At 46.7% G+C, this 26,265-nt stretch overlaps 1 protein-coding gene across 2 annotated transcripts in view; it reads left to right on the forward strand.

Moving 5' to 3' along the window:
• The window catches only part of PTPN9 (protein tyrosine phosphatase non-receptor type 9), a 70,611-nt gene that overhangs the window by 6,038 nt on the left and 38,308 nt on the right, over positions 1 to 26,265 (forward strand). For both annotated transcript variants that reach the window (XM_083412796.1, XM_083412797.1), the window contains exons 2-9: positions 11,369 to 11,512; positions 12,262 to 12,351; positions 15,289 to 15,413; positions 16,669 to 16,774; positions 21,530 to 21,640; positions 22,874 to 23,202; positions 24,007 to 24,100; positions 25,360 to 25,429. In XM_083412796.1, the coding sequence (XP_083268922.1) occupies positions 11,369 to 11,512; positions 12,262 to 12,351; positions 15,289 to 15,413; positions 16,669 to 16,774; positions 21,530 to 21,640; positions 22,874 to 23,202; positions 24,007 to 24,100; positions 25,360 to 25,429 (1,069 nt within the window). The remainder of the gene's footprint in view (positions 1 to 11,368; positions 11,513 to 12,261; positions 12,352 to 15,288; positions 15,414 to 16,668; positions 16,775 to 21,529; positions 21,641 to 22,873; positions 23,203 to 24,006; positions 24,101 to 25,359; positions 25,430 to 26,265) is intronic.

Consider the following 26,265-nt stretch of genomic DNA (forward strand, 5'->3'; position numbering starts at 1 on the left):
CCCACAAAACAAATCTGGAATGGTTTTGTAGCCTCTGATCAGTGTGAGACTCCAACGCTCATGCCTGCCCTTCTGTGATATCCAGAAGCATTATTGCCGGCAACTCCTGAGTAGGAGCCTTCCCACTCCCTCTCCTCCATAAATTTGTCCACCCCTCTTTTAAAGCCATCTAGCTTTGGGACATCACTGCCTCCGTAGTTGGACTATGTGCTGCACAAAGAAGGACTTGCTTGAAGCTTCCAGCCTTCAGCCTCATTAGATGTTCATAAGTTCTAGCATTATGAGAGAGGGAGAAAAACTTTTCTTTACTCATTTTCTCCATGCCATGCAAAATTTTATAATCTCCTGTCCAGCGTTCAAAATTTTCCAGGCACATTTTGCACCTGGCTGTTGGCCACTTGCAACCAAGTGAAGATGCCTGGGCACTAGGATGGTGTCTGGCGTCTTCTCCATCTGAAGGTGCATCCCTGGGGATCCTTGGATCTGGACTGCTTTCACACACTAGCAGCACATCCTGTAGAATTGTATCTGTGATATTTTATCTGCACAACCTGAATGAATTTCAGGAACCAAAAGTTTGTATTGAAAAATACGGCTTTCGAGCGATCTGGCCTCCAAATGGCAACTAGACATTCCATTTGGTGACTAACCCTGGTTTAAGGAGCCATTTGGTGCCTCGCTTATATATCGTGAGTTTCTGCTTCTGTCATGACTCCTTTTGCTCACCTGTTCTCTAACTAAAAAGTCCCAAACACCTTTTAGAGAAGTTGAAGGGCTCTTCCGAGGAAGAAACCTTCTGGTTGATGCAGCAAGAGGCACCTTCTTCTCCACCTTCTAGATGTCTTTCATCATTTAGTAGAATGAGAGCTCATTTAGTAGAATGAGAGTGCCTTGTGTGCATTATTTTAATGCTTACAGCAACCTTAAAGGTAGGCTGACATCAGCACCTCTGTGTTGAAGATGGGGGCTAAGACCAAGGTTAGCCTAAGGCAAGCTTGTGCCAGAAGTGGGATTTTGAACCTGGATGATAGCGCCATTGTTCAGTCATCATGTCATGTCATGGTTTTCCCCAGTGAGTCATGGGAATTGTAGTTTGTTAAGTGTCCCATGGGCTGTCAGGAAACCCCTCACAGAGCTACAGTTCCCAGGATTCTTGGGAGGGGGGGGGGAGCCATGACCACTGACATAGCATTAGGGTGCTTTCAGTGTATGGTGTGAAAATGACCGAGATGTGATCAATACAAGGGCACCCAAGCCCAGCAGGTTGGTACTATGTGAGCACCCCAGGAAGGATGTTTTTGTAGTGACAACACTAACCTAGTTGTTTTGAGGCATTGCAAAAGATGGGTCACATAGAAGTCTGAAGTCTTGGCTTACCCAGGGGTCATTCATCTTTACATACCTTTCCCTGTTTACCCAGAAATAGGCATTTTTAGGGAAGGATTGTTGTGCCAAAAGAGAACATTTAGGAGCTAAGAAACTGCTTTGTCTTGAGTCAGACCACTGGGCCATCTATCCCAGTGTTGTCTACACTGACTGGCAGCAACCCTCCAGGTTTTCAGGCAGGGTTGCTGTTGTTGTTGCTATTAAATTTGTATACTGCCTTGTACCCGCAGGCCTCAGGGCAGTTGCAACATAAAATCACAATACAAAAACATAATAATAATAATAATAATAATAATAATAATAATAATAATTATTTATTGTACCTCACCTATATGACTGGGTTGCCGCAGCCACTCTTCCAGCGTATGTAAAAACATAGTAACATAGTAAAACCTTAAAAAGCTTCACTATACAGGGCTGCCTTCAGATGTTTCCTAAATGTTATATAATTACTCATCTCCTTAACATGTGATGGAAGGGTGTTCCATAGGGTGGGTGCCACTACTGAGAAGGCCCCCTGCAAACGAAAACAACATAAACACCCCCCCAAAAAAATCCCCAACAACTTTTAAAATTACATTGGATGTCAATCAGCCAAAGGCCTGGTTAAAGAGGAATGTTTTTGCCTGGCGAATAAAGGTGTATAATGAAGGCGCCAGGTGAACTTCCCTGGGGAGAGCATTCCATAGATGGGGAGCCACTACTGAGAAATCCCCATTCTTGTGTTGCCACCCTCCAAACCTCTTGAGGAGGCACACAAAGAAGGGCCTCAGAAGATGATCACAGGGTCCGGGAAGGTTCATATGGAAAGAGGTGGTTCACAAAGTATTGTGGTCCTGAGCCGTTTGAGGCTTTATAGGTCAAAACAAGCACTTTGAATTGGGCCTGGACACTAATCAGTAGCCAGTGCAGTCAGACCAGGATCAGTGTAATATGCTCAAACCGTCTTGCTCCGGTGAGCAACCTGGCCGCTGAATTCTGCACTAGCTGAAGTTTCTTAACTGTCTTCAGAGGCAGCCCTACGTACAACACACTGCAGTAATCTAACCTTCAGATTACCAGAGTGTAGAGAACAGTAGTTATGCTCTCCCTGTCCAGATAGGGATGTAGATGGGCCACCAGCCAAAGCTGATGGAAGGCACTCTGGGCCACTGAGGCCACCTGAGCCTTGAGCAACAGCAAAGGATCCAGGAGGACCCCCAGGCTATGAACCTGCTCCTTCAGAGGAAACATAACCCCATCAGTCTTATCTGGATTGGACTTCAGTTTCTTGGTTCTCATCCAGTCCACTACCAAGACTGGTCCAGCACTTCCACTGCCTCACCTGCAGATGTCAAGGAGAAATAATGCTGAGTGTCATCAGCGTACTGCTGACAACGTACTCCGATCCTGTGGATAACCCCACCCAGCGGTTTCATGTAGATGTGTTAAACAACGTGGGGGATAGGATTGAGCCCTGAGGAACCCCACACTGAAGGGTCCATGGGGCTGAAAAACATTCCCCAAGTAACACCCTCTAGGAACAACCACCCAAGTAGGACTGGAACCACCGCAAAGTGATGCCACCCATCCTTAGTTAGGAGTGTTGCTCCAGAAGGATGCCATGGTTGCTGTTACCAAAAGCCACTGAGAGGTCAAGAACAATGAACAGGGACATGTTTCCCTTGTCTCTCTCTTGACAGAGGTCATCATACAGGGCAACCAAAGCAATTTCTGTGCCAAAACCGGGCCAAAACCCCAATTGAAATGGATTCAGAAAATCAGTTTCTTCCAAAAGTGTGTGGATCTGGTCTGCAACCACTCGCTCCAGAACCTTGCCCAGGAAAGGGAGATTAGCAACTGGCCAGTAGTTAGTTTTTCTGAATCCAGGCAACGTTTCTTAAGGAGTGGTTTTAGCACTGCCTCCTTCAAACAGGCAGGGACCACCCCCTCTTGTAAAGAGGCACTGATCACCTCCCTGACCCAGCCAGCTGTTCCATCCCTGCTGGTTTTTATCAGCCAAGAGGGGCAAGGGTCTAGAGCGCAAGTGATCACCCTGACTGATCCGAGCACCTTGGCCACATCCTTGAGCCTTACCAACTGAAACTCATCCAGCACAACAGCACTAGACTGTGCTCTGGACACCCCATGAGATTCATCTGCTATAACAGCAGAGTCAAGGTCTTGGTGGATGCAAGTGATCTTATCCTCAAAATGCCTTGCAAACGAGTCACAGCCTGTAAAAGGCCCAGAAAAGCTCTGCCAGATGACATAATGAGGATGCAATGGAGGCAGCAAAGTAGAATCATAGAGACATAGAATTGTGGAGTTAGAAGGGACCGCAAAGGTCAGGGTGGATTTGATTTAAATCAAATGGATTTAAACCATGATTAAATAATGATTTAAATCACTAGTCACTAAGACTTGATTTATTTATTTATTTATTTTTACAGAAAGACACATAATTGCTTTTATAATCTTAATATTTACAAATAGATGAAGGTTTAATTTTTGGAATAATAAATTTTCAGAGTAGTTTTTACAGTTATATCAAAAATTACTGATTTGGCTACACTATTAGAAATACATTGACAGATAATTATGAAATTATTGTGAGGTTTAATATGTTAACTGTTTCTATTTGGACAACTTTTCTGCTGTACTTTATTGGAAGGAGAAAAACAATCATTTCCTTAATAACAATTTATTTAAATAAAACAATAACATTATAGCATATGTATCAATGTTTATTAACTGATGTGGTTAAATGATTTTTTAAAAAAAAACACCTTAGACTGAATATTAGCACACATGAAAAACTTAAAGCAAATCCTTATTTCCTGATGAGGACTATAATGTAACTTAAATAGAAAACTATCCTTAGAAAGATTTCCCCCCCAAAAGCATTTTATTTTAAAAATCCAATTTAAATTTAAAAATGTGATTTTTTAATGATATATATATTTAAAAATCATTGATTTTTATCCACCCTGCCAAGGGTCACCTAGTCCAACCCCCTGCAATGCAGGAAACTCAGCTAAAGCATCCCTGACAGATGGCCACCCAACCTCTGCTTAGTCCCAAGGGAGAGTGTTCTACTGCCTAACAGCTCTTACTGTCAGAAAGTTGTTTAGTCTGATGTTTAGTCAGAATCTCCTTTCTTGTAACTTGAAGACATTGGTTTGAGTCCTACCCTCCAGAGCAGGAGAAAACAAGCTTGTCCCTCTTTCGTGTGGTAGCCCTTCAGATATTGGAAGATGGCTATCATATCTCCTCTCAGTCTCCTCTTTTCCGGACTAAACATCTCCAGCTCTCTCAACCATTCTTCATAAGGCTTGGTTTCCAGACCCCTGATCATCTTGGCTGCCCTCTGCACATGTTCCGATTTGTCAACATCCTTCTTAAATTGTGGTGCCCAGAATTGGACACAGGACTCCCAGTATTGTCAGACCAATACAGAATAGAACAGTACTGTTACTTCCTTTGATCCAGACATTAGACTTCTGTTTTGACTGGCTGAAGATCTTTTGTTGGAAGTTCCCTGTGTTTTCATGCCACATAACAAGAGCCACTTTTTTTTTATTTAAATAATATTTATTAAAAGTTTAAAGATTACAGAAAGAAGTAAGAAAAAGAAAAAAGAATAAACAATACAAATCAATACATTACAATGCATTAAAAGAAAACAAAAGACACAATACATCAAAACAAAAACAAAAGCAAAAACAATTAAAAACACATCCAATATTTATCATTATCTTTCATTAACTTGTTTCCTCGACCTCCTCACACCTCCCTTTTTTGTGTTCTAGTTATTAATTATTTCAGCAAATCCTTTCCACCTTTCACTATTTTCTGTCATTTAATTATCTTAATTTATTTTAACCTTATCTTACCATTAAAACCCTAAAACTTATTTGTACTTAACTCCTTATAATGTTTCTACTAAAGCCATGTAATTTCATTCTAACATTTTCCTAACATTCATTAATTTTACAATATTTCTCTAAATAAATTTTTAAACTTTTTTCCAATCTTCTTCCACCGTCTCTTCTGCCTGGTCTCGGATTCTGTCAGTCCTTTCTATCAGTTCCATATGGTCCATCAACCTGGTGATCTTCTATCCGAGACTCTTAGCTCTTTTCCATGTCCCTTCTGCAGATCTTCTTCATATTTATGCATACACTTTATTTTATCTTCTGCTGAACTTGTTCTTAGTTTCCTTCCTTTGGCACAGAGGAGTAGATCTCGGGGAAACTCCAACCTAACAATACCTTTATTCCTTCTCGACAGGTCAGCCCATTCTCCACAGTCAAAACTAAAGTCCAAAAGATATTTCAGAGCATGTTTCAAAATCCCTTCGAGGCTAAAGGCCTCCACAACTCCAATCTCCCCCTGGCCCAAATCCAAATCCCAAAGGCCAGAACATCCTTGCATAAGGGGATCTATCCAACTTTCCTTCTCCAATCCAAGCGGGACTCCATCCCTCCAAATCTGACTTCCTCTAAATTCAGTCGTAAAAGGCATCAGCTTATATTCATCAAATTGCCTCTGTGAAGACAAGGCTCTCTCCACTTGTGTTACTTGAGGTTCAACAACAGCTTTTTCCCTCGTCTTCTCCGCAACTTGCCATGTCAAAGTAGATTCCTGAATCAATTCCTGAATAGTTTCTGTATAAATATTCACTTTTTGTCCCAAATCAGTCGTTTTTTGTCCCAAGTTATCAATTTTAATAATCATCACATCCGTCTTCTCATGAAGCTGTTCCAATAAAGCAGTTATCTTGCAAAATGCATTCACTAAGGCTTCTTCTGTCGACATTTTTGTCCAAGGTCAATCTCTGATTCTCACGGTCTTTAATCTCTGCAGCTGGAAAATTCCCCAGCTCCACTCCTGCAACAGTTTCAAAAGCTCCCTCTAGAGGAAACAATTTCTATTTGTATCCGTCCTTTTAAACGCAGATCCAGCAGCAAAGTTAGTTTTCAGTTTTCAGTTACTTTTGCCCCTTTTTAAGTGCAGAGGAAAACAATGGAAACAATATATTTCTCTTATTTAACTATCTGTCAACATACGTTTTATTCACAGTCAATGAACTTTCCCAAAACGTCAATCTTACTGGCAGCCCGTTCCCAGGTTCAAAACGGTGGTAATTTATCTCTCTTCACTCTCTCTCTTGCAGGCTTAAACGATCCAAAATTTCTCCCCTCTTCTCCTGCTTCCAAGGGGGGTTTAGTAAATTTAACTGATGAAAATTTAATCCTTTACAAAAGGCTTTTCCAAGACTTTAGTTTGCAGTGTCTTTGCTTTAATATATTTACAAAAGAGGAAGGCGGACTTCCTGTTTGATACCTTCCCGTTTCGGTGCCAAATTAAGATGTTTAAAGATCCAATTTTCCGTTCTACTCACAAGTAGTTGTTTAAAGTCCAATTGTCCACAGGAAAAAGTCAGCGCTCTCCGGCAACAGCAATGCGGCTTCACTCCGTGAAAGAAGCAGTCGATTCAAAGCACCGCGCCGCTCACCCCACGTCGCTCCGGATCCCGAAAACCGGGTTTCCCCGTGAGTAGGGGAGGCGCAAAAGGTGCCAGCCAAATCCCACGTCCACAGGCTTCTCCCGCCTGTGGTTTTTAATGGGTCTTTGCCTTCGCCGTGGCGACCAGACCCTGATTTCCACGGAGCGGATTCCTCCCGATCAGAGGAAATCCGCCATTGCCGGAGGCGCTAACCCGGAAGTCCAACAAGAGCCACTTTGACCACCTTCCTGCTTTCCACAGTGGCCGGTCAATTGCCTGCAGGAAGCTCATAATTTTTTTTGGATGCAACAACTTTTTGGTACTGGCTCTCCCAACAGTGGTTCTGTGCTTAACTGGGACTGGGAGGGGATCCAGATTCAGATACATGCATGAAGTTTACTGGGGTGACCTTGGGCTGCTCACCATCTCTCAATCTAAGCTGCACTGCAGGGCTGTTGTGGAAGAAGGACCATGTATATTGTCAAGTTCATTGGAGGAAAGGCAGGAAATAAATGAAATAAATCATTTTGTACACAAGTCAAACAGTCAAGCCCTCTTCTCAGCAACCCCCATAAAAGAGAGAAAAAGAGAGGACCCAAATAATTACCGCCCAGTCAGTCTAACATCAATACCAGGGAAGATTCTGGAGCAGATCATTAAGCAAACAATCTGTGAGCACCTAGAAAGGAATGCTGTGATCACCAATAGTCAGCATGGATTTCTGAAAAATAAGTCATGTCAGACAAACCTGATCTCATTTTTTGACAGAATTACAAGCCTGGTAGATGAAGGGAACGCAGTGGATGTAGTCTACCTTGATTTCAGCAAGGCATTTGACAAGGTGCCCCATGATATTCTTGTAAAGAAGCTGGTAAAATGCGGTCTTGACTATGCTACCACTCAGTGGATTTGTAACTGGCTGACTGACCGGACCCAAAGGGTGCTCATCAATGGTTCCTCTTCATCCTGGAGAAGAGTGACTAGTGGGGTGCCACAGGGTTCTGTCTTGGGCCCGGTCTTATTCAACATCTTTATCAACGACTTGGATGATGGACTCAAGGGCATCCTGATCAAATTTGCAGATGACACCAAACTGGGAGGGGTGGCTAACACCCCAGAAGACAGGATCACACTTCAAAACGACCTTGACAGATTAGAGAACTGGGCCAAAACAAACAAGATGAATTTTAACAGGGAGAAATGTAAAGTATTGCACTTGGGCAAAAAAAATGAGAGGCACAAATACAAGATGGGTGACACCTGGCTTGAGAGCAGTACATGTGAAAAGGATCTAGGAGTCTTGGTTGACCACAAACTTAACATGAGCCAACAGTGTGACGCGGCAGCTAAAAAAGCCAATGCAATTCTGGGCTGCATCAATAGGAGTATAGCATCTAGATCAAGGGAAGTTATAGTGCCACTGTATTCTGCTCTGGTCAGACCTCACCTGGAGTACTGTGTCCAGTTCTGGGCACCACAGTTCAAGAAGGACACTGACAAACTGGAACGTGTACAGAGGAGGGCAACCAAAATGGTCAAAGGCCTGGAAACAATGCCTTATGAGGATCGGCTAAGGGAGCTGGGCATGTTTAGCCTGGAGAAGAGGAGGTTAAGGGGTGATATGATAGCCATGTTCAAATATATAAAAGGATGTCACATAGAGGAGGGAGAAAGGTTGTTTTCTGCTGCTCCAGAGAAGCGGACACGGAGCAATGGATACAAACTACAAGAAAGAAGATTCCACCTAAACATTAGGAAGAACTTCCTGACAGTAAGAGCTGTTCGACAGTGGAATTTGCTGCCAAGGAGTGTGGTGGAGTCTCCTTCTTTGGAGGTCTTTAAGCAGAGGCTTGACAACCATATGTCAGGAGTGCTCTGATGGTGTTTCCTGCTTGGCAGGGGGTTGGACTCGATGACCCTTGTGGTCTCTTCCAACTCTATGATTCTATGATTCTATGATTCTATGAAAAAGGGCCCCCAGTGCAGCAGCATATAGGTGTTGGTAAGATGGCTACTGCCTTCAGGCTTAAAGTATACAAGACAGAACACAAAAGGAAATGGGGTTGGGAAGGGAGGAGGGCAGGGGGAGAAAAGAAAACTAGAGCGCTGGCTACAGAGAGAGCATTTGAATGACCAGCTGGAATGGAAAGGTTCCATTTAGCCTTCATGTTCACCTGCCAAGACCTTAATGAAAGGTTTCTGTGTTTGCAGGATGCACAGATAACAGGAAGGCTCTGGGAGCTGTGGGTTTTCTTCTTTAACCCTTAAGCTTTTTAAGCTGCTGGTTGCTTTTAAAAAAAGTATTTTCAAGGAACGCCTACTGCTAATTTTGTGGGATAATCCGCAGCATATAACCAACATACTTAAGTCTCATTAATGCATGAAGGGGTTAATACCATAGAGTAAGCTGTCCTGCCAAGCTCAGCTAAGTCCACTTTCCCTTGCCTTGGGACAGGTGCACCACCTGGGGGGATTGAGGCCCCCCTCGATTTTCAAGGAGGGAGCCAGGGCCCCTCAAAATTTCCCAGTGGCCATGTGCACATGCCACAAGGTGTGGTCACATCACGTGCACTAGCCACGAGGCATTCTCACAACACGTCAGCATGCCCTGTGGCATGCACACACAGCATACTGACACTGTGTGGCCCCGGCCCCGTCAGTCGTGGGGGCAAGGCAGTGAGCTTGCCTCTGGAGGAACTAGGTAATTAAACCTTTGCTCCCCTTTCAGTCTACCTTCATTCATTCAACTTGTTTTTATTATTGCTTGTTAGCCGCCCTGAGCCCGCCCTTGGCTGGGGAGGTTGGGGTATAAATAAAACTTATTATTATTATTATTATTATTACCTGAGAAGCTCATTGTGTGAAGAGGCTCAGCTGCTTGCTTCAGCTCAGACCACATGGCCCTCAGAAGCCACTCTTGAGTTCCTATACCAATACAGTGGTGCCTTGCAAGACGGAAAACCCGCTAGACGAAAGGGTTTTCCGTTTTTCAATGCACTTCGCAGGACGAATTTCCCTATGGGCTTGCTTCGCAAGACGAAAATGTCTTGTGAGACTTGAGATTTTTTTTCGCTCCCCACTCCCTTTTTCTAAGCCGCTAAACCACTTATAGCCTTTTAGCAGCTAATCCGCTAATCCCTTAAGCCTTTAATAGCCGCTAATCCGCTAATAGGGTTGCTTCGCAAGATGAAAAAACCGCTAGACGAAGAGACTCGCGGAACGAATTAATTTCGTCTTGCGAGGCACCACTGTACTTTAGGAACTTTCACTGCTCTGTAAGTAAGTAAGTTTTACTGCCTGTGCAACTTTTTCCACACATAACTTGCCATGTGTGGTCTTTTTATGTGCTGGGGGAAGAGGAAAACTTTGGAAGGAACTCACAAGGGCATATTTTAAAAGGTCCAACAGCCTATATTTCCACACTTTCCTTTGCTTTATATTTTGTGAAAGGCTTCTCCACAGAAATTTCAAGACTTGAGAAAGACCTAATACAAACACAAAAAAGTCGCTCTCTAAAATGTACAGATTTCTCCTTGACTGGGAGGTCAAAGAGGAAGAAGTAAAATCTGTTAAGGTACAATGGACCAGAGATTTTGGCTACAACATCCAAATGGAATCATGGGAAAGGTTGTGGAGGGAGAAAGAGAATTTCATGAAAATGCTCTACAGAAAATGCTCTACTTAACACCTATAAAACTGGCCAAAATGTATAAATCTAGGTCAAACATCTGCTGGAGGCACTATGACCCACATGTGATGGAACTGCAAAAAAATAAATAAATTTGGGGAACTATATATAACTAATTTTTAAAAATGTTTAAATGTTCCTTTCCTAAGAAGCCTGAAGCGTTCCTGCTGGCTATAATGAGCAATGAAATTCCAATAAGGGTAAGGGAAAAAAATATTTTTGCAGTAGCAGCAGCAAGAATTCTGGTTGCTAAGGTATGGAAAGGAGATTCTACTCCCTCAAAATTAGACTGCCATAATAAAATGTTAGAATATGCAGAGCTAGCAAGATTCCGAGACCATACCGATCAAACATTTGATAAAGAGTGGAATATTTACAGATAATATCTACAAGAAATCTGTAATAATAAGTGTAATAATCTAAATTATTTCGCAGGCCTGAATTGACTTCTGCATGAAATAAGAGAATTTTACAAAATTAACACAACTGAACAACCTATGAGAGATAAAGTTAAGTGTGCAGTTGTAATGTAATTTGGGAACCACAATGGGGGGACTGGAAGTCATGTCGGAATTTGTGATGTGTGAATTCAACCTTTTCTTTTTTTGTAATGAGTGTTGATTTTGGATTGCCTTTTGTTGATCATTGTGTTTTGTTTTGTTTTGTACTTGTTTTGTTTTATTTTTAGAACTAACAACACATTTTTAAAAAAAATTGTTGTAGCTTGCCCTGGGACCTCAGCATGAAGGACAGTGATATTTTAATTAACGGTGTCTTTTTCTTTTCTCTTCTCTCCGGAACAGGCAACCAAGCAATTCCTTGAAGAGATTAACAAGTGGACAGTCCAATACAACGTGTCTCCCCTCTCTTGGAATGTGGCAGTCAAATTCCTCATGGCCAGGAAATTCGATGTCCTGCGATCGATCGAGCTCTTCCATTCCTACAGGGTAAGGGGATCAATTCCTCCCCAGAAATGGAGGGAGAGAGCTGGAGAGCTGATTTGGGGTTGGACTCGATGGCCCTTGTGGTCTCTTCCAACTCTATGATTCTATGATTCTATGTGAAGGGTTGCCTGGCAGCTGCCACTTTTCACGTCCCAGAGCTTCAGTTCCAATTGCGGTTATTTTGGGTGCAATATTTTTAATGTGGCTTGCAGAGAGAGTGCATTTAAAGCAGGGGTAGGCAACCTGAGGCCCGTGGGCCAGATGTGGCCCAATCGCCTTCTCAATCCGGCCTGCGAACAGTCCAGGAATCAGCGTGTTTTTACATGAGTAGAATGTGTCCTTTTATTTAAAATGCATCTCTGGGTTATTTGTGGGGCATAGGAATTCGTTCATATCCACCCCCCAAAAAAAAAATAGTCCGGCCCCCCCACATGGTCTGAGGGATGGTGGACCGGCCCCCTGCTGAAAAAGGTTGCTGACCCCTGATTTATAGGGTATCTAAAGGGTGCTTCCACTTATGTGATTTTCACTTATGTGCCAGAACATGTGGGGAGTTGCCTGTACTAAAAAAGATTAAAATTTCTATCAGCATTTCAAAGCATCTGGGGAGGCCTGTCTAAACAAAAATGTTTTCAGCAGGTGCTGCTGGACTCCAGCTCCACTCAGCCCCACCCAGAGGGCTACTGGTCTGAGCGGACGAAGGATTCCCACCTTGGCTGCAGACAATAACAGAATGTTTTCTTTCCTCCTAGGAAACCAGGCTGAAGGAAGGGATCGTGAAGCTGAAGCCTCATGAGGAACCTCTCCGCTCAGAGCTGCTTAGTGGAAAGTTCACCATCCTGGTGAGTAAGGTGCTTTGCTTGGGCAGACAGAGCTGTGGATAACTGTGGAAGTTGGGCTTCCTGTTTGCGGAGGCAGGGGACACATGTCTCCATAGTGTGGTTTTAGATCATAGAATCATAAAATTGTAGAGTTGGAAGGGGCCCCAAGGGTCATCTAGTCCAACCCCCTGCAATGCAGGAATTACAGCTGAAGCATCCATGACAGATGGCCATCCAACCTCTGCTTGAAAAACTCCAAGGAAGGAGAGTCCTCCACCTCCCAAGAGTGTCCATCCTACTGTTGAACAGCTCTTACCATCAGAAAGTTCTTCCTGATGTTGAGTCAGAATCTCCTTTCTTGTAACTTGAAGCCATGGGTTCGAGTCCTACCCTCCAGAGCAGGAGAAAACAAGCTTGTTCCATCTTCCGCATGACAGCCCTTAAGATATTTGAAGATGGTTATCATATCTCCTCTTAGTCTCCTCTTTTCCAGGCTAAACACACCCAGCTCCTTCAACTGCTCCTCATGAGGCTTCGTCTCCAGACCCTTCATCATCTTGGTTGCCCTCCTTTGCACACCTTCCAGCTTGTCAACACTCTTCTTAAATTGTGGTGCCCAGAAATGGACATAGTATGTATTCCAAGTGTGGTCTGAGTAAGGCAGAATAGAGCAAGAATTTGACTTCCCTTGATCTGAACACTAGACTTCCTTCTGTTGATTCAGAATAGCATTAACTTGTTTGCTGCTGCATCACACTGTTGACTTATATTAAGCTTGTGGTCCACCAAGACCCCTAGATGCATTTCACATGTACTACTAGTAAACCAGGTGTCCCCCCATCTTATATTTGTGCATCTGGTTCTTCCTGCCTAAGTGCAGGACCTTACATTTCTCCCTGTTGAAATTCATTTTGTTAGCTTGGGCTCAGTTCTCCAATCTGTTAAGGTCATCTTGATTCCTGATTCTGTCTTTTGTGGCATCAGCTACCCTTCCCAGATTGGTGTCTTCTGCAAATTTGATGAGCATCCCTTCAATTCCTTCATCCAAGTCATTTATAAACACATTGAACAACAATGAGCCTGGGACACAACACTGTGGTACCCCACTTGTCACTTTTTTCCAGGATGATGAAGAACCATTAATGAGTACTCTTTTACTCTTTGGGTTTGGTCAGTCAACAAGTCACAAATATACCTAACTGTTATCTTGTTCAACCCACATTTTACCAGCTCCCTTGCAAGAATATCATGGGGACTTTGTCAAAAACGTTACTGAAGTCAAGTTACACTATGTCCACCAAATTCCCCTGATCCACCAAGCTTGTAACTCCATCAAAAAAAGAAATGAGATTTGTTTAGCATGACTTGCTTCTGAGGAACCCATGTTGTGTTTTAGTAATCACAGCATCCACAAATGTGGGAGGGCAGATTGTTTATAACAGTGCTTCTTATTAAACTTGGGTCCTTAGCTGTTGTTGAACTACAACTCCCATCATTCCTAGCTAGCTGAGGATCCAAGTTTGAGAAACACTGGGAGCCTGCTGAGTCACCCAGTGTTCCAGTTTGTAAGAAGGACACTGACAAACTGGAACGTGTCCAGAGGAGGGCAACCAAAATGGTCAAAGGCCTGGAAACAATGCCTTATGAGGAACGGCTAAGGGAGCTGGGCATGTTTAACCTGGAGAAGAGGAGGTTAAGGGGTGACATGATAGCCATGTTCAAATATATAAAAGGATGTCACATAGAGGAGGGAGAAAGGTTGTTTTCTGCTGCTCCAGAGAAGCGGACACGGAGCAATGGATCCAAACTACAAGAAAGAAGATTCCACCTAAACATTAGGAAGAACTTCCTGACAGTAAGAGCTGTTTGACAGTGGAATTTGCTGCCAAGGAGTGTGGTGGAGTCTCCTTCTTTGGAGGTCTTTAAGCAGAGGCTTGACAACCATATGTCAGGAGTGGTCTGATGGTGGTTCCTGCTCGGCAGGGGGTTGGACTCGATGGCCCTTGTGGTCTCTTCCAACTCTATGATTCTATGATTCAGTGGCCCATCTAGTCCAGCATCCTGTTCCCACAGTGGCCAACTGGGTGCCAGTTATGAGAAGCCCACAAGCAGGATCCAAGCACAGGAGCCCTCTCCCTTCTTGTAGTTTCCAACAACTGCTCTTCAAAAGTGCTGCTGTCTCCAACTGTGGAGGCAGAGCAGAGCCATCCTGGCTGGTAGCCCTTGATAGCCGCCTCCTCCTCCTCCTCCATGAATTGGTCCAATCTTAGCTGATGGCTATCCCTGCTTCTGGAGGGAGGGAGTTCCATCCTTGAACTCTGCATTGTGTGAAGAAGGACTTCCCTTTATCTGTCTGGAGTTTCACTCTGCTTTCCCCGCATCGCATCCTATTCATGAATCAACAACGTCATAATTACTTTGGCCCTCAGAGCTGCTTGTTTGTTTTATTAGGTTTATCTCCTTTGTTTTCCTCCAAGGAGGTTCAGGCCCTGTAGATCACTTCTGCCTGTCGACATTTTTTTATCCTTGCAGCAACCCTGTGAGGTAGGCTGGCAACCCCTGCTTTGCCTCAACGTTCCATGCCATCAGGTAGAAAACATGCACAATCTCATCTGATCCGAAAGCTAAGCAAGGTCAGGCCTGTTTAGTACCTGGATGGGACCCCCCTGGGAACACCAGGTGCCACGGGCTTCTGCTGGGATAGCTCAGTTGGTAGAGCATGAGACTCTTTAATCTCAGCCACGGGTTCCAGCCCCATGTTGGGCATTGCAGGGGGTGGACTAGATGACCCTCATGGTTCCTTCCCACTCTATAGTTCTAGGATTCTAGGATTTGGTCATGCAACAGCCAGAATTCCAAAGTGGCTTTGAATGGATTTTGACTTTTTATGCCTCTGCAGAGACTGATCTGTCCCTCTTCTGCTTCATTGCTGATCTTTTATCTCTGGCATTTTTGCAGAGCGTACGAGATCCCACTGGAGCATCGATTGCCCTCTTCACTGCCAAGTTGCACCATCCCAACAAAAGTATCCAACATGTGGTCCTCCAAGCGCTCTTCTACTTGCTGGACAGAGCTGTGGAGAGGTGAGTAGAAGACTTTCTATCCCTGTGGGGTTTGCTTCTTTCAGATGACCACACTTCAATAATGTGTGTGTTTTCCCCTTTGGCATCCTGTGTGCAGCTTTTTTGCAGCGTTGCCTTCTCATCTGACCCAGAATGAGATCCATATAAGAATACAAGCAAAGCCTTGTGGATCTGGCCAGTGGCCCATCTAGTCCAGCGTCCTGTTCTCACAGGGGCCAAACAGATGCCCCTGGGAAACCTGTAAAGAGGACCTGAGTGCAAGAGTCCTCTCCCTTCCTTCTGCTTCCAGCAACGGGTCTTGAGAAGAGCTTACTGCCTTCAGTTGTGGAGGCAGAGCAGAGCCCTCAGGGCTCGTAACCACAGAGAGTCCTCTCCTCCATGAAGCTGTCTAATCCTTGGTGGCCATCACTGCCCCCTGCAGGAGGGAGTTCCATAGTTCAGCTCTGTGCTGTGTGAAGAAGGACTTTCTTCTATCTGCCCTGAATCTCCCAACATTCAGCTGGAAGCCCACAAATTTCAGTGTTATAAGAGAGAGAGAGAGAAACTTTCCTCCATCCCTTTCTCCTTGCAATGCATAATTTTATAAACTTCTGTCATGAAGAAGAGTGCATGTTAATTCTGGATAACTTCAGTCAAATAGTTAAGCACATACTTTATCCTGTTAAATTAAAATACTTAACATTGACTGGTTTATGATCTCAAGGATCACAAGGACCAAAAGCCCATCTTGTCCTGTCTCTCATGGTGGCCAACAAGATGCTTCTTTGCAAAGGCCACAAGCAGGACATGATTCATCAGCGATCTCTCCCTGTTACTTTCCTCCAAAGGGTATTCGGTCATCTGCTGCCTCTGATCCTGGAGGTTCAATGTAGTAATCATGACTTAATGGCCAATGACAGACCTCTCCTCCTTCATGGATTGGTCTTACCTCCTTTTAAAGCCTTCTGAGTTGGTTGCCCTCACCTTAACCTCTGGCAATGAAGATTCCTATCAATTAATCCTGGGCTGTTTGCAGAAATACTTCCTTTTCTCTCTGCCAAACATGGGAGGACCCTGAGCTCTCATGGAATGAGAGTGGGAGAACATCTCCCTATTCACCAGGTGTCATTTTAGAAACCTATAAGCAGCATCCTAAACATCTCAGGTTCTGCTGATTTTTTCCATTTCTGTCCTCATTCCTATACAATGGATATGCTGTTGGGCTGTTACCAAAGTCCTAATTTGTGCACACTTTCTCTTTTCTATCCCCTGCCAGCTTCGAAACTCAGCGAAATGGCCTGGTATTTATATATGACATGGCAGGCTCCCACTATACCAACTTTGAGCTGGACCTCAGCAAGAAAATCCTGAACCTTCTGAAGGTAAAAGGAAGGGCCATTGGTGTCGGGGGGGGGCAACCTCTGTTTCTGCCAAGGGCTGCACTCCTGTGGGGTTGATCCCTACCAGCGGCTGTGTGCTGGCTATGAAACCAGTGGTGGACTGGGTCACCCACCCCAGTAGGCAGGACCCCCTTTTCCTCTCTCTCTCTGTCCTGCCCCCCTTCTCTTTCTGTCACCCCCCTTTCCCCTCTCTCATTCTTGCTGGCTCCCTGCCCAGAAGCCTTAAGCAATTGCTTGTCAAGGGCTGTGGGAAGGAGGCCGAGGCCTGTCGGCTACAGAGACCTGGATGGATCCTGGAGTCCCTTGGAGTTCTGTCCTCCCTCTCATTGCGGAGGTCCCCCTTGGTTTGGCTAACATTATGGCATGAGGGGAGGCATCAGGAATGGGGCATTTTACGGAGTAAATAAATGGGGTAGCCGTCAAGGTGGCTCTTGGCTCGGAAAGATGGCAAAGTAGCCACGAGGATTGTGTCTTCCTCAGCCTGTGATGTCCCTCCAGACATTGTTGCACTATAAGTCCCATCAGCCTTTGCAGTGGTCATGCTGGATGTGGCTGATGGGAGCTGTGGTCCAACAGCAACTGGAGGCCACCCGGATGGGCCGGACTGACCTTGTCTCTGGCCTCCCCCTTGCCTACCTTGGGAGGGGGAGGCAGCTGGAGGAAGGCTGTGATGCTGCTCTTAAAGGCTTAAAGGGTGATGGGCCTGGGAGTCGGGTGGTCCTTCTGTCAGTAGCCAGCATGTCTAGTGGTTATACCATTGGATAAAGACCAGGGGGACCAGGGTTCAAATACCTGCTCGATCAGAGAGCTCCCTGGGTGACCTTGGGGCAGTCGCAGCCTCACAGCCTAACCTACCTCACAGGGTTGTTGGGAGATGCAGGGAACCTGGTGTGCCACCATCAGTTCTTTAGAGTAAAGGTGGGCTATAAATGTGGATAATGGTGGCAGGAAGAGCCATAATAGTAGCAGCCAAGAGGCATAGCTGTCAACTTACAGATTTGAAAATAAGGGACCAGCAGCCTCAAAAATAAGGGATCAGCAGCCAAAAGAAGGGATTTTAGTCAACCAGTTGAAATACAAAGTTAAAAGGGGCAAGATAATTCTGGAGAGCAGCGCCGGTTTTTAGCCCTTCATTTCCAGAGGTTGCTCAAGACACCAGCTGATGAAACACTGCAATTAAATAACTACAAGCAGCAACCACTTTTTGCACAAAACAAAGTCCAAGCTACGAAGATGCTGCTGCAGTTCTGTATCTTTTCTCTCGGGCTCCATCTGCAGCTCTCAGTTCCATCAGGCGGGGCAGGAGGAAAGGGGGGGGGGAATAGTGCTGGAAGTAAACCCGCAGATCAGACCATCTATGCTAGTCTACCACTACAAATCTATGGGAGAAGCGCTTGCGGTCCTTCTTCCGCTTTCCCCCTCTATGGTTAGCCCTTGGAACACCTGCCTCCTCCTCCTCTCTCTGAACTGCTTTCTCTATGGTTGCCCTCGCTCTCCTTTCAAGCTCCTCAGCAATTCATAGGGTGCACCAGGCTGCCCATCTCATCTGGGTCCTTCAGCGGCGCAGCCGCAGTACGGCCTAGCGGGAGCGGTGGCGGCGGCAGGCAGAGGGGAGGCCCCAGGCAGAGACGCTCAGTTTGGCAGCCGCGAGGAGGATGGCGGCGGAAGGGCCCGAGGCTCCTGCCAGTCCCGGTGGGGAGGGGCTCCCGGGGGCCAAGGCTGGTGAGAGGAGGCTGGAGGGGGGCGAGCCGAGCAGCCAAGCAACACAGTTGGAGCCTCCCTCCTCCCTGGCTGGCAGGGAGGGAGAGAGGGAGAGGAGCTGCTAACTTTGAAACCCGGGAAATTTAAGGGACATCATAAATAAGGGACAGCAGCGGGACACGGCATTGGGATAAGGGAGTTTCCCGCCAAATAAGGGACGGTTGACAGCTATGCCAAGAGGTAACGTATCAAAGATTCTGTATGATTAAGAACATAAGGAGAGCCTTCTGGATGAGGCCCATGGCCCATCCCGTCTAGCATCTTGTTCCCACAGCAGCCATCAGATGGCTGCAGGAAACGCACAAGCAGGCCCCAGGCCCAAGAGCCCCCTCCCCGCCTGTGGTCTCCAGCAACCAGCATTCAGAAGCATTATTCCCTCTGGCCAGGAGAAGGAGCAGAACCCTCCTGGCTAGTAGCCATTGAGAGCCTGCTCCTCCATGAATGGGTCTAATACTTTTTTAAAGCTGTCCCAAGTTCTTTTTTAATGCCCCCTGAATCTTCCAACCTTAAGATGTATTGGCTGTACACATGTTTTAATGTTATGGGAGAGGGAGAAAAACTTTTCTCTCTGCTCTTTCTCCCTGTCATTGATCTTTTTATAGACTCCTCTCATGTTGCCTCCCTTACCTCCCTTTCTCTTGGGACTAAAAAGTCCCAAGAGGTGCAACGTTTCCTTGTTGATTTTCCCCCCTTTACACTCTTAAGCATGTTACTCTTAGAAGGTGTCTACTTTTTTAAAAATAAAATAAAAATCCTGTTGGTATTTCACTTTTGAAGTGGGAGAGCTCTCCTCTCTTGCCCAGTGACGTCAGTGTGGTGCAGAGGATGTTTTCACCTGCACTGGAATACCAAGATATGCAGTCATGCCTTTTGGATGGTCCCTCATAAACTGGAGAAAGGGACATACAATGGTACCTTGGTAGTCGAACAGCTAGGCTCCTAAACAAATCGGCTCCCGAACCCTGCAAACCCGGAAGTGAGTGCTCCGGTTTGTGAACATTTTTCAGAAGCCGAGCGTCCAATGTGGCTTCCGTGGCTTCCGATTGAGTGCAGGAAGCTCCTGCAGTCAATCGGAAGCCTCATCTTGGTTTTCAAACCATTTTGGGAGTCGAATGGACTTTGGAATGGATTAAGTTCGAGAACCAAGGTACCACTGTACTTAATTTAAGCAAGTTTATCCACTAAGGCCTAAAGCACTGGGGATGTATCCAATAAAGGCTGTACCCAGACTAGGCCTATTGAACAGTCATGCCTGTCATTTTTAAATGGGTCTAGTCTGAGTGGGGCTAACATGGAACACAATCCACCAACTGGCTGATGAGATGCTGGTGAATTGGCAAATCACAGATATGGAACACAAATGCAGAACCAAAGAGGTCATCACCTTGGACAGGATGACAGCAGTCTCTGCGGTTCAGTCAAGGCATTTGAAGCCATTTCCCAGAAAAGTCAGAAGCAACCATTTCCTCTATTTAATTGACCTTTTTTAAAAAACAAAAAACAAAATTAATCTAATATAAATAAAAAAGAGCATTTGAGGTTCCATAAATATGTTCATCCAATTAAAAGTGAGTCAGTTAATTACCCTGGAGCAGTGGAGTGCTTGTTCGAAATCGGAGCCTATGTCATGGAAACTCTCTCTGTCCCTTAAGCCCAAAAAGGAAGACCGTGCAGCGGAAATGTGTTCTCTCCCCACCCCCTGTTAGGACTCCTTTTTATTTAGTTCATTGTTTCACAACAAAAATGCAAAGAGCAACGGCCTTTTACTGAGTCAAACCATTGTTCCATCTAGCTCAGTACTGCCTACACTGACCGACAGCAGCTTTCCAGGGTTTCAGACTGGACTCTCTCCCGGCCACACCTGGAAATGCTGTTGGGGAGGGAACTTTTCTCTGCATGTAAAGCAGTGACAATAACCACAACCTCCCCCCAACAAAATTCTCTTGTTGGTTTGCCAGGGAGGGAGGAGTTGCAAAGGGACTGCAAAATTGCCTTCCAGGTTTCTCTTCATCTTCTGTGGAGCCCTGAAACCTCACTTTGCCATCTTTGCATATACTCGGGTCTTCCCTCTGTTGGCCACAGGAGGAGAAGCAAAAAGGTTGGCAAGAGGGTGTTGCTGTCTTGCTCACAATCCAGATTGATTCCTGTTTGGCTTCTGGCGCTCAAGCCAGTTGCCCGACTTTCCGAAACACCTGTGGAAATCCTTCCTATTGGACCAGCACTTTGAGGTGTTGGCTGAAATGTTATATGGCTGTCTCCAACTAAGTTCTTCTCAGGGTAGACCGATTGCAGTTAAGGAGACTAAATTGTGCCCGTTAATTTCAGTGGGCTTACTCTCAAATCAGACTAGAGTGAGTTATAGTCCTGCAATAAGGCTGTGTGAGCCTTCAACACTTCAGGCAGCAGCTGCTGGAGGAGAGCAGCTGAGCCCCCGGCAGTCCATCTCCTTGGGAAGACAGAGTCGTATGGTGGTGCAGCTTGTTGGCCCCCTCCCCTCGGTAAAGCAGCCTGCTCCCCTCAGGTGTGCTAGAGGATACACCAGAGGTAAGTTTCAGATTCTGCACATGGCAGGCAGATTTGATTTGGTCCTTTGCCTGAGGCAGCCAGATGTCTTGGGCTGACTCTGGAAAAAAACATAAACAATTGGCCTCTGCCTCATAAGAAGCACCTGCTGGATCAGGTCCCTGTGGCCCATCCAGTGGCCAGCCAGATGCCTCTCTGGGGGAAGTCCGCAAGCAGGGCTGGAGCGCAAGATCACAATTCTGTCCCCTTGCGATGCTCAGCAGCTGGTCCTCACAGGCATCACTTTCTCTGTCTATAGGTCAGGCAGGGCAGAGCTGTTGGGCCATAGCCATCAATAGGCTTCTCCAGAAACCTTGTGTGTGCGTCAAGTGGCTCCCTGTCATGGATAATGCTGACAGTGATTCAGAAACATAAATTTCCTCCTCCAAACTGTTCTTCCCTGCCTCTTCTCAGGGAGCCTTCCCAGCCCGTCTCAAGAAGGTATTCATTGTGGGTGCTCCTATGTGGTTCCGAGTTCCGTACTCCATCATCAGCCTGCTGCTTAAAGAGAAACTCCGGGAAAGGGTGAGTGGGCCTCCACCGTTCACCATCTCCATCGTGCTGCTGCTCCTCCTCCTCCTTCTTCCTACTGCTACTGTTATTACTATTACTGTTGTTATTAGTTATTGTCCGCCCTTTCCCCTAAGCTTCTAGGGCAAGTTGCAACAATCAAAACACAGTATTAAAAACAGTTTAAAACAACTTGCTATAGCTGAAATAAGGTGGGATCCAAAAATATGCACCTCAAGTGTCACAAGCCAAGATAAAGAGGTGCATCTTCAGTGTTCGCCAGAAGCTACCGTATTTTTCGCTCCATAAGACGCACCTAGTTTTTAGAGGGGGAAAGCAAAAAAAAAAAATTCTGCGCAGAGCATGTAAGCGGCTCTTGCTTTTCTTGCTTTAAACCCTTCCGTCCCTCCTCCCGCTTCGCTGAGAAGCCAGCAGAGCAAGAGCAAGAGCTGTGCAGCGCCTCTTCTGCTGGCTTCCCAGCAAAGCGGGATGAGGGACGAAAGGGAGCCCTTACAAGGGAGCACTGAGCAGAGCCCGGCAGCGGCTCTTGCTGGCTTTTCCGGGAGGTGTGGGAAGGGACAGAGGACAGCTTGTCAGTCCCTTCTCCCTCCTCAGGGAAAAGCCCCCAAGAGCCACACTCCCTTTAAAGAGCCACGCGGAGCGTGTGTGTGGATCTTGGGGGCTTTTAAACAAACGCTCCACGCGGCTCTTTAAAGGGAGCGCTGAGCAGAGCCTCCTGCCTGCATTCGCTCCATAAGACGCACACACATTTCCCCTTACTTTTTAGGAGGGGAAAAGCTTGTCTTATGGAGCGAAAAATGCGGTATGTAATGAAGGTGCCAGGTGCACCTCTGTGGGAAGGGTCTCCCACAACTTAGGGGCCACTTCAGAGAAGGCTCTCTCCCAGTCTCCCCTCCCCACCGTGCCTGTGAGGATGAAGAAACAACTAGAAGGGCCCCCTCTGTCAATCTCAGCACCTTGTAGGAGGTTTTGTGGGGGAGGAGGCAGTTTTCAGGTATGCGGGGGGGGGGGCGGGGGGCTGAGTAATTTATGGCTTTAAACGCCCACCTGAGCACCTCGAATTGGGCCTGGAAACAAACTGGCAAGCAATGCCATCACCCGACTGCTGCATTTTGTTGTTGTTGTTTAGTTGTGTCCAACTCGCTTTCCAGGGCAGCCCCACGCAGAGTGCAGCGGAGGGTTCATGTTTTGCTGTGCCTCCCTTTCCACCTGCCCCCTCTCTTGTAGGTCCAGATGGTGAAGATGTCTGAGCTGAAGGAGCACCTGCCCCAAGAGTGTCTCCCCGAGTACCTGGGCGGATCCCTCAAACTAGATCCCCTCAGCTGGAACTGCAGGTTCCTCCCACAGCAGAACGGCCACCCGGACCCCCTTGATGAGCTGATTCTGGTGCCACTGGCATCCCCCCGGGACAACGGCTCGGTGCACACACCGGGGCCAAAGGCCATGACGGTGCAGGAGGTGCTGGAGCACGTCACCCAGAAGCAGAAGCGGGGCATCTATGAGGAGTACGAAGGCATCCGGCGCAGGAGCCCGGCAGGAACATTTGCCTGCTCCTTGTAAGGGTTCAAGTGTGGCACTGGGGGCAAGAGGTGTGGCAGAAGGGGGAGGGTGATTGCTCCTGGCGCCCCTTGCCAGGGGAGCACCCATAGGATTCCGCAGTCTTGGGAAGAGAAACTCCCCTTTCCTCGCCCCACCCAATGTCCAGTTTCATCCAATTTCTGCAACATTTCTTAGGTCTTCACTTGTAGCCTTGTTTGTGGCCTGCAGAGCACCAGGTGGTTGGCTCAGAGAACAATCAAACCAGCTCTTGACTGTGGTCAGTGTCAGGGTGTATCCTGTCATTTTTCAGGTACACTGGGGAAATTTATCCCATGCGGCAATGTGCACAGGAATTAAGCTCTCCAAGAGATCCATATTGAAGAACATAAGAGGAGCCTGTCGGTTCAGCTCCACGGCCCATCACGTCCAGCCTCCTGTTCTCACAGTGTCCAGCCAGATGCCTCTCTGGGGGAAACCCACAAGCAGGATTTGAGCCCAAGAGCAGCCCTCCCCTCCTGTGGTCTTCAGCAACTGCCATTCAGAAGCCTTGCAGAGGCGGGGCAGAGCCACTGTGGCCCCCAATAGCCTCTCCTCCAAGGATTTGTCAAATCCTCTTTTAAAGCTGCCTAGACAGACGGCCTCCACTGCCTCTTGCCTGAGGAAGGACTTCCCTTTTATCCGTCCTAAATCTTCCAACACTCAACTTCCTTGTATGTCCCTGAGTTTGTGTGTCTGTGTCTTCTTTAATCCAGAGGCCCCACAAGGCCAGGTTCCCCATCTCCTTGTGTTGCACTCACTGTGCCTGCTCTTGCTTGCCACAGGTCTCCCTTCAACCAGGAGAAGAACAGATATGGGGATGTGCCGTGCCTTGACCAAACGAGGGTGAAGCTGTCCAAGCAATTCAGCTATCCAGAGGTAAGCTGGCTGAGAGTTTTGGCTCTGCAAAGCTGCCTTGTATTGAATCGGACTGTCGGTCTAGCTCAGCCTTCCACAATCTGGTTCCCTCTGGTATTTATTGGCTATATTTATTGATCACTCTTTTCCCCCCAAGGGTAACTCAAAACAAAATCTAAATGAACAAAACGCACAATAGTAAAGGTCAATCCTGATTTTAAAACATAGAATTCAAAAGGCCTACAAAGTAAAGGAGGCCAGAGATTATTTAAGAGCCAAAGACCTGGAGAAAAAGCTGACCCAGGGAGAGCATTCCACAAGCAGGGAGCCACCACTGAAAAGGCCTATTCTTGGGGTGCCAGCCTCCCGCCAAGGGGGCGGGTGAAGAAGGGCCTTGCATAATGATCCCAAGGTCTGGGCCAGTTCATAGGGGGAGAATCAGTCTTGGAGGTATTGGGTTCATGAGCAGCAGAAGGCTCCATAGGTCAGCACTCTGAATTGGGAGCCAGTGCAGTCAGGCTTGGGTTGAAGGAGCATCTCCACCCCCATCATTCTGCCCGCACACTGAGGTCCAGCACCGAGGGCCTTCTGGCAGTTCCCTCACTGGGAGAAACCAAGTTGCAACCCTCCAGAAGCAGTATGCAGAGTCAGGAAGTAGCTAATGGGGAAGGGCTGTCATTCAGAGAGATGATATTGTGCTCCACCAACAACAGCTTAGGGCAAGGGGTCAGAGCTTAGTGGTAGAGCAGCTGCTTTGCATGCAAAAGGTCCCAGGTTCAATCCCCAGCATCTCCAGATAGAAGAACCATCAGGTGAGACGAAAGATGTTCTCTTCCTCAACAGCCGCTGCCAGTCTGAGTCAAGTGCCCTTGGTTACAGGGCCAACCAGGTTCTGCCTGAAAGAAGGCAGCTTTTTAATCCAGTTCATGTATTCATAGACAACAGACTGTCTCGAACCAAGCAGCTCCACTAGCAAAAGCATTTTAGATGGTGCAACAAAACTCGTCCTCCCTCTCCTTTCCCTGGGTACCCCCTAAATCGCTGCGGGTTTCCCTCCAACCCTCCCTCTGGAGCATTTCTCCTTCCTGCGTAGAATTGGGACCCAATTTAGCCTTTGTCATGCAGTGGTGCAAGAGGAAAGCCATGGGCTGTTGCCCCCCTTTTTCTCCCCTGCACATACTCATGCGCCCCCCCCCCAAGGGTGTTATGGTGTGCCTCTGCTTGGGTGTCACTGCTTTGGCCTGTCTGTCAGGGTGACCTTTCCTGTTGCGTCTCTCCAGCTGACAGATTACATCAACGCCAGTTTCATGGATGGCTACAAGCAGAGGAATGCATACATTGGCACCCAAGGTAGGGAGGCCCTGGGCACATCGGTGTTTGGGGTGGTGATCTGGCCAGGGGAGCAGGGTGGGTGGGCGGGCAGCCACTGCATTCCTGCAGAGACCGTGTTGCAGAGGAAGCAGTGGTGGCACTTTCCATCACAAGCTGAGATTCAAATTAGAAGAGCCTGGCTGGATCAGACGAAAGTCCCGCCTTATCCAGTGTCCTGCTTCTCATGGTGGCCGACCAGATGCCCCTTGGAAGCTCAGGAGCAGGACTGGAGTGCGACATCATTCTCCTGGCTGGTGAGTCCCAGGAACCGGCACGCAGAGGCCTGCTCCTTTTGACCATGGAGGCAGCAGAAGGCTTTGCAGACAGGAGCCGCTGATTGCTGTTCTCTTCCATGAATCTGTCTGATCGCCTTTTAAAACCACCCAAGTTGGGGGCCATCACGGCCTCTTGTTAATTTTATTTGTAGAATTTTTGAAGAGATAAACAATAATCCAACATCATTTCATGGAATTCCATGGTTTGGCACTGTGCTTCCATCGTTCAGCTTCATTGGCTGCCTCCAAGTTCTAACATTACATAAATAAACTATTTTTCTGCTTTCCCCATGCATAACCTTATGCACCTGCCATTGTATACCTTGCTCAGAATTTTTCCTGAACTAAAATGTCCCAGATGTAATCTTTCTTCTCAAAGGGATTTCTCCATTCTCCTTGATCTTTTTGGCGGCCCTTTGCTGAACCTTTTCCATCCCTACAATATCCGTTCTGAGGTGAGGCCTCTTTGCACCTTCCTAGGGTGCCTTTCCAGTGAGTTCTGCCCCACCCCCCACTCCAAGGTGTTCAGAGCTTTGCTGT

The sequence above is a fragment of the Podarcis tiliguerta genome (genome assembly GCF_965153285.1).
Source record: "Podarcis tiliguerta genome assembly, chromosome: 14".
Classification (NCBI taxonomy): Eukaryota; Metazoa; Chordata; class Lepidosauria; order Squamata; family Lacertidae; genus Podarcis; species Podarcis tiliguerta.